Source organism: Drosophila suzukii, chromosome 2L, assembly GCF_043229965.1.
Source record: "Drosophila suzukii chromosome 2L, CBGP_Dsuzu_IsoJpt1.0, whole genome shotgun sequence".
Lineage (NCBI taxonomy): Eukaryota > Metazoa > Arthropoda > Insecta > Diptera > Drosophilidae > Drosophila > Drosophila suzukii.
The window spans coordinates 7067269-7082859 of record NC_092080.1 but is presented as its reverse complement, the minus strand read 5'-3'; the positions used below and the strand labels follow the sequence as shown (position 1 = coordinate 7082859).

Below are 15591 nucleotides of genomic sequence, written 5' to 3'. Positions count from 1 at the left end.
TGTCCTGGCCAATGTCCTGGGCACTTACCAGCCAGCTGATGCTGGTTAGATGGCCAGCAAAACCCACTAAGAACAGTGGGGTGGTTCAATGGAATAGTCCCGGATAACCCTTTATATAGATTTAATAGCTTTACAGGAATTAAATTGAAGTTTATGGGAGGAAAGTAGTTTTTAGTGGCCTTTGCGACAAACTTCAAAGTTTGTTATAAGCCGGAAATGGATTTTCGGAAAGTTTTCTATAATGTTTTATTCAATATTTATCAATACTGATATTTAAAAGCATTAACTTTCCTTTTAAGGCAATACATTTTTTATTCTTTTTAAATATTATAGTAAAATACTTTCCAAATTTGTTCCACTGTTCAACCCTCAGTGTTTTTACCCTGTTGTTTGTCTGCGAGTGTGTTGGCTTCTGCAGCACAGTCCTGACTTTTTAATGTGGTTTGATGCGTTTCGTTGTCGGTGAATTTTGTTTGGGTACCCAAAATGTTGTTTTAGTCACTGCCCTGTTTTTCTTGGGTAGTCAAAAAATTAAAAACATAATTTCCATGTTGCCGTACGCATTGTTGCTGCCTTTTGCATAATTGAATAGCGTAGTCGGGTGGAATGATGATATCAAAAGAGGGTGGAGGTGCGCTAAGTGTGCAGCTTTTGTGTGTCCCCTGCCAACTGCGGTCTTTAAGACAAAACGCCGGGGCTATTGTACAAATAAGCACGGCCAAAATCCGTCTCAGACGGCAGCAATTGCTCTTGGTGTCTTCAAATGTGCCTTCAAATGGAAATCGAGCGCTGACCTCAAGTCGTTATGTCTTTCGTCCCAAAACTTATCAGATGCTCTGTTTTTGGAGGACCTTGTCCTTAAAGTCGCAGAATAATACCCACAAATTTAAGAAGCCCTTGCTACAGAGAGTGGTGGGTATATACTTCCTCAAGTACTTAAACGGCACACGTGGCGTATGCGCAATAAAACGATAGCAATGGCTAATCATTGAAGTACATTGATTACGCAAAGTCTTAAAGCCATTAATTAAAGACCGCGTTTCGCTGAGCAAACTCAAGTATTTCGTTTTTATTTCTATAAGGTCCTGGGCATCCATCCTTCCTTTTTCCATCCCAACAGCCGGGGAATCATTTTGCCAAAGCAAAATCCACTTCGCCTTTGCTGGCACAAATGTTTGAGCTTCGTTTTGCTTTTTCGCTTAGAAATGCACAAAGGAATTTCAGTACAAAGTGGGCGAATGTGCAGCGGGATGCCTGTTAAAAATGCATTCGTGCTGCCTTTTTTTTTGTGCGAACTGGATGCGATGAACTTTATAATTCAATTGTGGGTCTCCAAGTCGTGTGTTGAGTGTCAAAGCCAAGGGAAACACACACATCCTGCTGTTGGTCTGTAATTTTAAAACTGAATTAAAGCACTTGTAGCCTAACCGCAAAACCACCGACTTAATTCAGCCGGTTAGTGGTTCAGCGCAGCGGGTTCTGTGTTTTTTGGCGCACTCTATAGGTTAACTCGCATTTCACCGCACAACACTCCACACCTGATAACGTAAGTACCGCCCACTCACAAAAAATTGAATTTCTTTTGTGAAATTGTTACACATTATTTTACCAATGTTTAATTGATATTAAAAATTGATATTTCACTGATTGCCTTTCTCGGAAATGGCGGCTAAAAATAATATTCATCACAATGAGTATTATTCCCTATTAACTTTTTTAACAATGGAGTAAAGGTGTCAATCCAATTATTACGCCAATTGTAATTAAACCGTAGAATGTCCTTGAAGGTCCTGTCAATCAAGTAACCCCGTTAGAGTGACAACATTCAAAAGGGCTTTTCAGCGTATTGGTCAAATTGGAGCTGATTTGGTTGTACTATTGATTGGGTAACACATTAGAATTAGTTAGCCAATTAAGAAAGTAAGTAAGTAAGTAAGTCAAGGAGAAAAATCGGTTCTCTTGAAATTAACTTGGAAGTTTTAAAATTGTATGCACTAAACGAAAACAAATAATAGCCGAATTGTTTTTTTGTTAAGAATTTTGAAATTAAAATCTTGCTTTATGCATTTTTCATGAAAGCTTACAAATATTACTTTTTTGAAGCATATAGGTGCATTCTTGGGTACAGTTTACTGGCGCATTCTGAATAAATGCAAATAGGTGCATTTCTAAATTCATGCAAAAGATACCTTCATATTATATCCGCACCCGTTCAAATGAAGGGGGAACACGTTTTGGTTATCATTTCATAACGAAAGAACGTGTTTCGAGATGTATTAATTTCCAACTGGGTACTGTTCGAGCTTTAAGCTTTGACAAGGTGAATTCACCTCAATTTAAATGTTCGTGGTTCAAGTCCAGGAACGAGGCGAATTCGAAGGAGACGAAGCGAATTCGACGAATTTGAAGGGAACTAAAGTAAATGTATTCGACGGTCTGGCAGCACATTCACCTAAGGCCGCTAGAGATCGCTTTGCAGTGGGCGCCAATTCAAATTAATCACACTTTATTGTACAGGCAGTTAAATAATGCCTATTTATTTAATCAATAATATCAGAATACAATTTAAAATAAGTTTTTAATTACTAAACACAATAAGAAAAGAATTTAAGCAAACGAAATCCGAAAAACCTTATCGGTTTTATTTGATTTAAAAACTGCAATATGAAATACGTATACGGCAAATAAGTTTGTACATAAATTATAGTTTTTATGTTTCTAATATAATACATATATTTTACTTGAATGTTATATTCAAATTACTATGACTAAATTAGAAAGACATTCAAAAAACCACTTACATGAAAGAGTAACTAGGAAAGTTGAACGCTTTCTAACTAAACCGTTTTTCGACCTTTCGACTGGCACATTTTCAAATCATATTTCGATTGGAGTTGGCAACCGCTCGTATGTCTGGCCACTGGATACTCCTCATATTTGCACGGCCAGGTGCACCAGGTACAGGTTCCCTGAATAAGCAGTACATCCTGCGGCCGTAAACGCAAATACACCTAAGTTCAAACACCTGCTAAAGTTCAAAACATCAACGGCCACGGTAACCGCAACAAGCAAACAAATGAGGGTCAAACTGCGAAAAAAGGAAAAACATTCTGCCCGTTGGGCTCAACACGAGCACATGCTAACTCGTACATTTCAATGCGGCACATTAACCCATAGCCTATGCCCCCTTCTTCTCCTGCTGCCCTTTAACCCCCAACAGCAGGTTCCTATTTCTATTCCTATTCCTGATCCCCTTTCAATTAGGTGCGGCTGAAAAGCAGAGGGACTAGATGAACTTTGACCATTCAACACGTCCATTTCCATTCGCAATGAGAGCATGGACGGTGTAAAGGGATAAAGGGTATTCCATTTTTAAATCAAGAACTTCAAGGTTTTAATCCCCCCATGTTACTCTATTATAAAATATTTATCTATAAATATTCCTTGATCTTAAGAAGTATTTTAATTGTAATCCCCTTTAAAGCACGCCCCTGGGTAACTCGTTTTTTATGAGCTGGCCAACAGGAAGACCAGGAAGTTGCTCGTAATTCTGTTTCCGCTTGATTTACAAATATTTGCATGGCAAAACATTTTTCAACAATTTTGCGGGCAAGCGGGTGAAAAAAATAAAGAAACGGCAGAACTACAAATGCCAAAATGGAACAAAAAAAAATCCTTACCGAAAATTGCAAGGAAATGCAAAACTGGCAAAGTTGTTGAAATGTTTTTGGGGAAACTATTTCTGTGGCCAGTTGAGTCTGATGAGTAGAAACCATTTGGTTTATGTTGGTTTCGAACTGATATTGGAAAAGTTGAAGAGAATAGAGAAATTGAGGTGCCTCATAATTGGTCGGGGGAAACAAGTAAAAATGTGCCAAAATATATTTGAAGTGCAGATGGTTCTTTTTTGGTTCTTATTCGTATTATGAAAGAAGTTTTAAATAATTATATTGAAATATACATATATAAAAATGCTTAATATTGATATATGATATTCAGAAAAATTATTTTATTTTGCTTTTATACCTATAATACTTTATTTTTGACTAAAACTACATTTAACACTAAAATATATTCAAAAATGATTTAATATTGATATATGATATTCCGAAAAAACGAACTAATTTGTCAAAGTATTAAGTTTCCGGCTGTTTCGTAAGACAAGATATTATGATACATCTGTTAAATAATATAATAAAATTAATTATCACTCTTTAATATTGGTTTTAGGCAATTTATACAAATTATTTTATTTTCCTTTTCTACTCATATAATTTATTGACTTAAGCTTCCTTTTCCTGACTAAGTTGAACCTGAATTGTGTCCCCAGTTGTCTTCCATTTCATTGTTGCCATTTGCTTAGTTTACTCAGCAGTTTGTTTCCACTCGTTCTGCTTGTTTATTTGCTCAACTCCTCGCCGTGCAGGAAAGGACCCTTTCTTGCTATTTGTTTGACTTCCTGGCGGTGGTAAGTAGTAGTTTTTATGAGTCGTCTTTATGCGTTCGACTGCCTGTACACTTCTCCAGTTGACGTTGGCAAAAGTTCAGGCAAGTTTTGCAATTTGCATGTCAGTCTGGCAAAAGACTTTCGAGGACCATTAATAATCAGTTGCAGCCTGTTGCTGCACCTGCAAGGGGATCGAGAGATCCTTGGCATCCTTTGAGATGCGTTTCTGGCATTAATCAGTTGCGAATTTCGACGCTCGTTTGATGGCTACAAATCTTGGGCAAATTCTAGCAAACATTGCCGCCTGCCAGATTCAAAATCTGGGAATGAGACTCTAAGGGTTTGCAGCTGCTCATTATGTTTGCCAGTTGCTCCTCGGTTGGGGCACACAAAATCTCCCCAAAGTAATTTACTGGCAACTGCGCAAAGTGCACTCGGCTATTTTTCAAATCCAGAATTGCCCCAGCCAGACGACAGGATCTGGGATGCGGATCCGCTGACTTCTGGTCTCGAGTTGAAATTGAAATTGAATTGCGATTGATATTGATTGGCTTTGGCTGCGTGCTTGAGCGACAACTCGGCCAAATCATGTGCAGCCGAGCGGGGATTTCCCTGGTAACTTTCGCTTATTGTTGCTGCCCCACAGTTGACTCCTTTCTACCCCGAAAAACATATAATCCATCCCATTCAGGATCCTCGACGAACTTCGCCGATGCACTTCCCTTTTCGAGTGCGGAATGGCTCGAAATCGAATTGGGAGTCCCTTAGCTCCCAGGATATTCGACTATAAGTTGTGTATTGTTTAGTCAAGTGCAGCTGTTCCTGCAGCTTGTTTATGTGCTGTGTAAATAGGGCTCGGATGGAGCCATGAGTGCGCAAGTTAAATGGAAGCCCGGCGAAGAAAATCCTGCAATTTAATACGGGCCAATTCGAGTTTGTCAAATTAACTGGGCGAGTAAGTCGTCTTTTTCTACGTTTTTCATGGCGATGTATGACGATACATTGATTCGACGTTTTACTTTGGACCTTAAAAAATACCAATAAAATTATTATCGTTTATATGTTTTGATTTAATTTTAGAAATTTTGGAAGTGTAGGTACCTATTTTTAAATTACTTTGTATTTATTTCTAAAATAAAATACCAATACCATAAAAACTTAAGACTTATATAACACGTATAATGTTTTTAAGGTTTTTGGACGTGATTAATTTTTGGAACCTAATATTAAATCATTTTGTATAATTTTTTATTCAAATTTTAAGTAAATTATATTTAACATCCAAGAAAATATTCTTCCAGAATGTTTTTAGTTCACCTTTTCTTATTGTAATTTTAGAAAAAGTTATACTTAGTTTGAAAACTTGTTCTTAGTAGAATATTTTTCTAGTTTATAGTAAGAGTTGCCATTGACCTACAATATCTATTATCCAAGACGAATATATTTCTGTGTATACAATTATAAATATCTGCAAATTTGGGATTTGAGTGAAATTCCCCATCCTGCAGACGGATTGCCTGAGGAGCTAGGCTGAATCTTCCTTCACCAACTGACTACTGGTCGACCTGCAAATTTGCACTAATTAAGGCGAACAAATCGGAGCCAGCACACTGTGGCCAAGTGCGGAAGCAATCAAACAAACGCAGTAACAGGGATTGCATTAGGATGCATACAAAAGCACTCCAGGACACCGGGGGACCACAAAAGGTGGTCGGGCAAACAGGTGACAAGCGGGCAGGAGCAGCACTTTCTGCCACAAAGAGCTGAGTGCTCCGGATTGGGATGAGGAAAGCAGGAGGAGAACAGGAGGAAGGAGCACCAGGAGGAGCTACAATGGCAGTTCCTGCCAGGACAACGATGGAAACAGGAAATCCTGGCGACACTAAAAATATTTTCTACCAAATTTACAATATGAAGTGGCTGGCTTGAGCTTGCTGCCAAAGGTGCTTGCTTATATGTGTAATATGGTATAGTTTAGTGTGTGTGTGCTGCCACAGCCTCACAAACTCATAACGTATGTATACAAAATGTTGCACTTCATTGCGTTGACAGAAACAAACATGGCACCAATATTACTCTCCCTACAAATCCTTAACTCTCCATCCAACCCCCTGGAAAACTCCATCTGTTGCTGAGTGCATTTCGAACATAATTTTCAATTTTCATGCATGTTTTGCCATTTGCTCGAGGAGTGCGAAATTGTTTCTCTGTGACATTTTTTGATTTGCTTAATGGTCGCCCGGTGTTTTGGCATTGCGAAAATGTACATTTTATTTAAATCCCTTCTAGTTGAGAAACACTCTGCATCCAGTAAAATTTAAGTATCAATAGAAGCTTTAGAGTGCAGGGGTCTACTCAAATTTTTTTAAAGGATTTTCATTTCATAATACCGGAACAGATACAAGAACAAGTAAAGCCTTTTCCAAATATTGCTATTTCTGGCAGCCTGTCAGGAATTAAAATTTCTGAAAAATATGAAGAATATTTCTATGGAATGGATGGTATTTTCTATAGAAAACTCTTTTTGAAATTTAAATCAATTTGTGTTTTTTTAATAAACATGAAAAATTGTGTTCTTGTTGTAGAAATAAATTACATTAAATTGGAAATATGATAGTCTTATAAAGATTTAAAATGCTAACGATTTAAGATTTAAATGGTATGTCTTCTTTAATGTATTATTTTATTTTCAACCCTTAAGATACATTTTTAATCCCTACCACATATGCTGCTTTAAATGTTTGCCATAAAAGACTTTATTAAATGTAAGCTCTTTACGTTAATTTGTTTTTTAGTACACTCAAAAAAAAAATCACCATAAATATTAGAAAATCGCCCGTGATTTCAAAACGCCATTGAATTAAGAAATATTTTCTTGATTATAGAAAAAATTCCTACAATTTAAGGAATTCGCCATAATTTTTTTTTTTTGTAATGAAGAAGAGGAAGAACCCCATTTTTTTCTTCAATTAATGGCGAATTTTTCTTGATTTTTTTTACTTGAAATAATGGTAAATTCTTACTTAAATTTAGGAAAGAAATACCCATATTTTAAGAGAAAGTGACTTTTTTTTATACATTTTGATGGTGGTCTAGCTGGTAAAGACGTCCGGTCAATAAGCAATCGAACAAAAGTACCTGGTTCGAGCCCACGCCACGGCAAGTGTACTCTTTGTTTATTTATTTTTCTTTTTTTTTTAATTTATGTAATTTTTATTCTTATTAGTTTCACTCTTCTATTTACCAAATTGTATAAACGGTTGTTAAAAAGGTTTAGATTAGAATAACCGTTATTGGTATGCGTAAAGCTGGACCAAAAACACCTTAGCCCTCTTTAGTCATTGTATGACAAGAAGCACGCGTGGCCGAATGGTTAAGACGTCTGGCTATGGTGTGAGCAGTTGCGGGTTCGAGTTCACGCCGGGGTTGTCTGAGGTAAGGATTTTTCCATTTGTTATATTTACTTATATGTTTATAAAAAGTATTTATATAAAATAAATCTTTAATAAATTCAGGTAAATATAAAAATTTTCAGACTGTAGTATGTAGTATTCCCATGTAATAATTGCCATTAAAATTAGAAACGGTTTTATCCATTTAAAATTCAACATTGGTATACAAAACCAACCAAATTCCTCAAATGTAAGGTGTAAAATGATGTAATCTTACATCATAAATATTTTTTTTCTTATTTTAATAAATTTTTCCTTAATTTTAAGGTTTTTTACCATACATTTAAGAAAAATTTGTCATTATTTCCAGAAATGGCAAACCATAAATTCAAGAAAATTATTTATTTAAAATAAAGGTGAGTCGCCGTTGGATGAAAATCATAGGCGATTTTCTTGATTTAAAGGCGAATTTCTTGATTTAAGGGCGATTTTTTTTTTGGGTGTAGCAACATATGTATGCTATGGCTGTAACGCTCCTAAAATCACTTGACTAAACGATTTAAATTGGTCCCTTTGAGCAGGGTCCACATCGTTTGATATGCGCTTTGAGCCAAAGGTAGAAAACCGCTTAAAATGTGTGCCGGGGCACACAAAAAGCCCGAAATCCGTGTTAAAGTTGCAGCCAAAAAGCAGGCCAACAATGGGGGAATTGTACTGGTTTCGCTTTGGGTTTTCGGGACCCCCTTTCGGGACCCCCTTTCTGGACCCCTTCGGACTTGGTTCCGCAGGCAGCATAATTAATTGCGGTAATTAGTGTGTTGGCAACAAACAGCAAACACACGAAAACATTCAGCAAAACAGCAAGTGAAACCAGCTGAAAAACTGAGGACGAGGGCACTACCGATGCATTTACTTTATACAAGATTTGTGGGCCCCTCCGACTCCAGCATATTAGTTAGTTTTCGTGGAGGAAGTTTTATTTACGACCCTGTGTATATATATATATAGACCGACTCTTGACTGGCGACTGTTGAAAGGCCGCCGGCACTAATTTAGCTGGCCGCCTTGGCAATTCTGTGGCATCATTAGAAAGCGGAAAATGATTTTTATGGCTAAGCAAACGGAAAAGGCAAGCGGCAGGGACAAATACTTCAAGAAAATCTCGGTAGCTAATAAGAATAAAAGGAGCGCTGAGCTCTATGAAAAGGATATAACCCCCGAGGGCCCCAAGCAACCAGGACTCCTCTTTGCTGTTCGCTTTAATTGGTCACTTGGCGAGCGCACAGAAGAACAATTTAATTTTCACCATTTTCTTATTATCTCTCTCTGCGTCTGTGAAAAACTCCATCTTCTCATCTCAGCTTTATGTAATTAAGGGCTGGGGGGCAGCCGTCTGTTGTGTGTTATTACCACCGCAGTCATTAAATCTTTTGTGTGTAATTAAAAAATTACAATTTAATGCTTTGCGCTCATTTATTGACACGGCGTGCGGTCGGTGCAAAAGCATCCACATCCGCATCCGCCCCGTGGGCAAGCAACTTCAACGAGCGGAAAATCGCGGAAATCCAAGTGGAGAAAATGTGGAACATTCGCGGGAAAAGGGGGGATAATGTGGCACTGATGGAATTCCTAATGATGCAAGCCAGCCCCCTGACTACAAAACGTGTTAAGTGTGTATTTATGGCTAGGTAAATGATGTTAAATCTTAACATTGCTTGCCTTTGTTAATGCTGATTACTTGGTAATGGAAAAGGATTCATTTTACAAGGGGAATTTACGGGAGTGCAACTGACCAATTTTGGAATAGATTGCAGGGATTTTAAGCCAAAACCTTACTTGAAGAGCTAAAATATATAGAAACCTTGTTTAAATTTAATATATTAATTTAAATGTTACTCTATCAATTTATTGATTTATTATAATTACCATTACATAAACACAAATGTATTACTTAATTACAATGTTATTTTAAAAATATATTGAATGAATGAATTGTTTAAAATAAATCTATTAATTTCAATTAATATTCATTAAAATGTATACATATCCTGGCAGCTTAAAACAAATATTTGATATGATAATTACCCTTATATAAATCAAAATATATTAAATGATACCACCACTATTCCCTTGCCACCACAAAAAATACAAAGCTTGATTTCAATTTAAAGCCAGGCCTTCACATGTGAGCTCTGAAAAATGTTGAGTGCTGGTCTTTCGATAAGCCCAATAAAAAAGAAACATATATGTGAAAAAAGGGGAAAACTCGGCGCTGACATGGAAATTCCATTGCCCCCCATCGATTCCGATGGCAGATGCCTCCGAGAGGATTTCCCCGGAGGTTTGGGGAAAAATAAACTTTGGTCAAGCGTTGATTTGGTCTAAAAGCTCGTGCGAAACTGACCCACTTGCCGGTTTTTCGGCGGTTGCAGGCCTAAAATATCCGAATGCCATGGCATTTATTATTTTCCTTTTTTTGGTTCAGCTGTCGTGACTCAAACTGTTGACTCAAAGTGTTGATATTCAGAGCCGGTGGCTTTCATAAGCCAATGGGGAAATTGCCAGCCCTTTGAAATCACGCTATGCCGAATAATTTGATGCACGTAGAAATGGTTCCCGCTTTAGAAATTAAAAAGACGGGCTGATTGTTTTGAACCGCGCCCGTTCTATTTGCACACTAAATAACGCCCATGTTGATGGCTCATTGTGATGCGAATGGCAAATGCCAAATGTCAATGGCTTCGCTGATGAAATGAGAAGGGGCCTCCATGTCTGTGCGTAGTCAGAAAAATATTTAACGCGTGGTCGAGCCATAAAAGTCACTACGCACAATATGCCACCCGGCACCACAGACGCAGGAAAATCCGCATCCGCATCCGAATCCGACATTTGGCATTCAACTGATTTATGCGGCTGTCAGCGAACTGCTCCTGCACCTATGACTTTACCCCACGAAAAATCCCCCCAATACGCATAAGCGGGTCCTCAGCTGAGCCCCAGTTGACGGGCCTGATTGACAAACCTCACTCTTTGCCCAAATGAACAATTGACAGGCGACCCACCGAATGTGGAAATTCCAAGTACAGGTTACGGTTGGGTTCAGTGAATCACATCAAATTGGCCTATGTCCTAATACAAGATGAGTTTAAATATTATTTACACGTCTGTTAGAGCTTGAGATGTTGCTGTGATTTGACACTGCTAAAATTCTATGATTTTTCGATAATAACAATAACATTGGATTATAAGTAGCATCCATTTTAAAACATTCGATTAAGTTGGTTAGATTTTTTATAAAATCATTAACACCTCTAACCTTAATTCAATTATTATTTTATGCATAACTTTTAGCCAGTGAAAAATCGCTGAAAAACGGAGGGTTGAAAAGTGATATATGTGTGACTTTTAAAAATGACATTATATTTTTATGTTACCCTAAATTAAAGGTTAATTAAAACCTAAAACGTATGTATTAAAGAAATTTATTTTTAGTAAAAATGTTTACATGTTGCAATTTTTTTAAAATTATAAGAAAGGGAAAATTTGAAGGGGCCTTGCTAAATCTTAAGTCTTGTGATATTTTTTTTATGAAATTGTTTAATAAAATAGTTTTGGTTTCTAGTAGGCGCTATTTTTCGGAGGTCATATGTATTCTTAGATTTTTTCACATGACAATCTACTCCTGATAGTGAGGTCGATTCCAAATCGCTAATAGATTTTTGTCTTCGTCATCGGGTAAAATGATTGGAACATAGATAGCGGGCATTTCCTGGTCAGCTTTTTTACTACTGATCTTTGATTTGCCTTTCAATCTCGGCTGATTTGAAGTAGAACACGATGGAAAGCCATGATCTATATTGCTCGAGTGTTTGCTGGATTTCCTCGATTTACTTTCGGTGGGTTCCTGGGGAACGGAGTACACATACTTGAGCTGCTCTAGGGGAAGACCCAAGACCCTGGCCACATAGTCCTTACCCACCATGCAATTCCCACGAGCTTTGCGATCGCAACCACCGCTCTGGCGATCTGCGTGATGGAACTCAAAGGATATGCCCAAGGGGCAGCTTTTCGGTTTGATGGTATTCCGCACATCGATCACACTGAAGGTGAGTATTTCCTGGAACACGCCCAACTGAATGGCCTCCTCGATGGCGGCATCGGTGACCAGGAAACAGCCCAAAGAACCTCCCGAGCTCAGATCCCTCACATTCACATGGTATAAATTATCTCCTCGCAGGAATATAGATATTACGATATCGGTAAGACAGCGATTTCCAATCAAGTCCATCAGCTGGCAATGGAAACTATCCAGCTGGGTCAAACACTGCCCCCGGCAGAACTGACAGGTGCTCGAGGCCTTTTTCTCCAGCTTTTTCGGGGGACACTTCGTCTCGATACACTTACTGGTCAACGATTGAACACTGGCATTGAGGCTATCCACCTGGTGGCGAATGTCGCACAATTCCTGACTTTGAAGACCCTCCAATCGGCGATTCATCTCATATAACTGCTTGGATATATCAGTTATGGCTGGGCAGTTGCTACAAGGTGTTGGTTTCGTAGAACAATGGGGTTTTTCCACTGAAGGGCAACTTTCAAACTTAGTTATGCACTGGCATTTGGAATGAGCAGGGTAATTTTGATTGCAAATCGGACATGTTTTCTGTTCTTCCACTGTTGATTTTTCGGTATATGGTGGGGGATTATGGGACTTATCAGGTGACTGAGATTTGGATTGATTTTGACTATGTGGCTTAGAATTTGGTGAAGTTTTGGGGTGATCCTGGGTAACAACTTTCGAATTCGGTTGAGCATGTGCCTTTTTCCTAATTCCTTCTCCAGAGGGCACTACAATTATGGGTCTACTGCAACATCGTCGAGCTGAAGGATTTCTTGGCCTCTCCTGAGGTGGATATTCTTTTGCCGGTTCAGCGGTATAAGTTTTTTGGATTTCCCTGAATGGTTCCTGACCGCAACAAACACCTATGATAGGCAGATGACGTTCATCGGGCTCTGTACATGGGCAGTCCCGGAAGGGGGGATCAAAAGCAGGAATTTCCGTGGCCACTGGCTGTTCAAAGGATACACAACTTTTGCGCTGCTTCTCAGGTGCATCGCAGCATGGGGATTTAACGGGTTCCGGCTTTGAACAGCCACTGCTGTCTGATTTTTTTGAAGATTTATCACAACACTGACCGAAAGATTCAACAGGTTTATTATTTAAAGAGCAGTCAGTTGGTGGTTCCTTTTGCTGGTCGCAACATTGAGAATTAGTTTTAAGTTCCTGAGAAGATTTATCCGAGTTTTTGGCAGAACCACCAGCAGATATACGACTATGGTGGGCCTGAGAATTTCTAGAGCTACGGTTATGGAATCTTCTGTGTATGGAACTTTGCACTCGGACCAGGGTTCTCATATACCGCATATAGGCTCGATTGGAATCTGTGAATAAAAAAATAGTTTTCAAGTAATGTTAGCTTAGTTACTTCTCTTATATTTCTTACCCAAGTTTGTACCAAAATCGTAGATGCTCTGCACACGCGGTATCATCTGCTCTTCTAAGGTAAAATCTGCTTCTAGTGGTTGGTTTGAGTTTTGACTATAAAATCGGTCTGGTTTGCCCATTTCCCAACATTTTCCAAATTTGTAATTTTTTGTATTTTGTATAAAAAGATTAATGTCAATTGTGGGAAAATAAACATTAATGACCAGGCTTACTGAAAGCCTTGAAAATATTTTTAAGCCGCCCTTGCGTATTTCAGCTTTCCATTTAAAACTTTTCCTAAAATATAGATTATACCACAAAACTCTGAGTAGAAAATACGCTGGTTTGGTATTCATAATAACTTTTATTTTTGGCTCACACACAAGTGGCAAACGAAAACCACAGAATATTTTATCTTTGGCTAGGTCTTACGGCTTACATTTTACACCACTTAATAGAGGAAATATATTTCATTTTATTGGGCATAAACTATTTATGTAAAATATATATTTTGGATTAGTTTTGGCAACGGTCGTTTGCCTTTGTTTTGTGGCAAAAAGGTTGTTCTTACTGTTACGTACAATTTGTATCGTTTATTTAAGCCCTGAAAATGTACACGTGAAAATGTTTATTTTGGCTTCGGACTATCAAAAAGACTATGTATCATATAAAAATTTCAAATGCTGGTGTTAAGCTCTTTCAAATTGTTATTTATTGTTTGATGCGTTTGATGTTTTACTCGAGGCTTTAGATGAAAATGGTATATGTAGTTGAGTTGAAAGGGTTGTGTAGGTTTATCGAATGAAGGAAGGCTTATGCTTGTGTATGTATTTAACTCTTGCAGAGTAAAATAATTCATATTCTTTTTCTAATTTGGCAAGTTTCTGAATATATATATAAGATTTGGCAACAAAACTTCTTTTAAGTTGCAAGGCTTAAGCTCAGCAGGAAAACGTCCAATTCGAGTTAAAATATTTACTAGTTTAATTTAAATTTCTCACAAAGAGGAAAGTTGAGCAAAGCTTTTGATTTGCATCGTTTTGGGGAGCCATAGATTTTCTTTAACCGCTATGAGGATTTGTTTAAATATAATATACTTTTTCCTATAAGTTATCCATTAATATCTTTCAAATCGAAGCATTCAAAGCTAAAAAGAAACTCTCACTAAACTTTACCTTAACATTGTTTTGGGTTATTTTAACGCACTGAACTTAAGAGTTAACCCATTTTCTTAGACCGAGCAAATCAGACAGAAAAGTGTCCCCGTGGACACGGCTTAAAGCTATACAAAGCACATGGGGGTTAAGGTCCTGGTTTCCGGTTCCGCTAGGAGCATCACCCGACATCCTTCATCCGCCTGCAGAATCAGATTCATCCGTGGTTCGCCCGCATAAGGCCCATTAGTGTTAGGAGACCCAAGAGGAGGGTCATGGGCCTGGGGATCCCCGAAGATGCACGAGGCTCCAGAGACAGGGTCTTGTACTTCTCCACCCTGGTGAAGTCACTAAAGCCAGCCAGGTTTCGAGATGCGGCTCTTACCAGGTAGTTTGTATCTGGCTCTAAATTCGTCAGAAGGAATGTTGCACCTGAAAAAAAGAATAAAGGCGATTTAAACACTGAAGAAATTTAAATCCACAACTTAAGTAAGTTTAGGAAAAAATTCTCGTTAATCTTTAAGACTCAATAAAATCAAAATATCTACAATATTCTAAGTTAATATTAAACTTTTTGGTCTAGAATGCGTTCTCCTAGAAATATTTCGTCTGAATTCAAGAGAAAACGTTCTTGACTTGTTGTATTGATTTCAGAATACTTTTTGATTTCAAAAAATTTTTTGTTTGTGTAACTACTACTGTAAATTTGCTTTAGAAACTTCTTCAATTTAATAATACTATATGTAGTACAGCTCCTTGCAAATTCAGAGGTTGTTATTTGTTAATACAATATAAATTATTTACTACACAGAGGGAAATATTCAAGTACATTGTTCTTGAGTTGAGAACATTTGTTCTTAAATACCGTGTAAGTAAATTTTGGTGTCAATGTTCTCAATTATCAAATCAAAGTTAAATTAAGTTTTTTTAACAAATTTTTGATAAGTAAGACTAATAGTTTATTTGTTGAGATACACAATGTAAATACCGCCAAATCAACTTGATTCGAGCAAAATGAAAACATTTTCAACTTCAAAAATGTCGTTCCATTTCTAAGAACATTTTAAACTCAGATGACGTCATAATTTTTAAAATAATAAATAAGTAGTTAAA

At 37.5% G+C, this 15591-nt stretch overlaps 2 protein-coding genes across 2 annotated transcripts in view; both read right to left on the bottom strand.

Moving 5' to 3' along the window:
• Positions 1–11385: 11385 nt before the first annotated feature.
• LOC108021220 (uncharacterized) lies at positions 11386–13475 on the bottom strand. The gene is made up of 2 exons (XM_017089820.4): positions 13344–13475; positions 11386–13281 (listed from the first exon to the last, which is right to left on the bottom strand). Exons 1-2 carry the CDS (start codon positions 13462–13464, stop codon positions 11516–11518), a joined length of 1887 nt encoding a protein of 628 aa, XP_016945309.3. The 5' UTR covers positions 13465–13475; the 3' UTR covers positions 11386–11515.
• Positions 13476–13668: 193 nt separating this feature from the next.
• Positions 13669–15591, bottom strand: part of fipi (factor of interpulse interval) — a 73668-nt gene continuing 71745 nt past the window's right edge. The window contains exon 7 of the mRNA XM_017089821.3: positions 13669–14910. Within this exon, the coding sequence (XP_016945310.3) occupies positions 14696–14910 (215 nt within the window). The 3' untranslated portion in view covers positions 13669–14695. The remainder of the gene's footprint in view (positions 14911–15591) is intronic.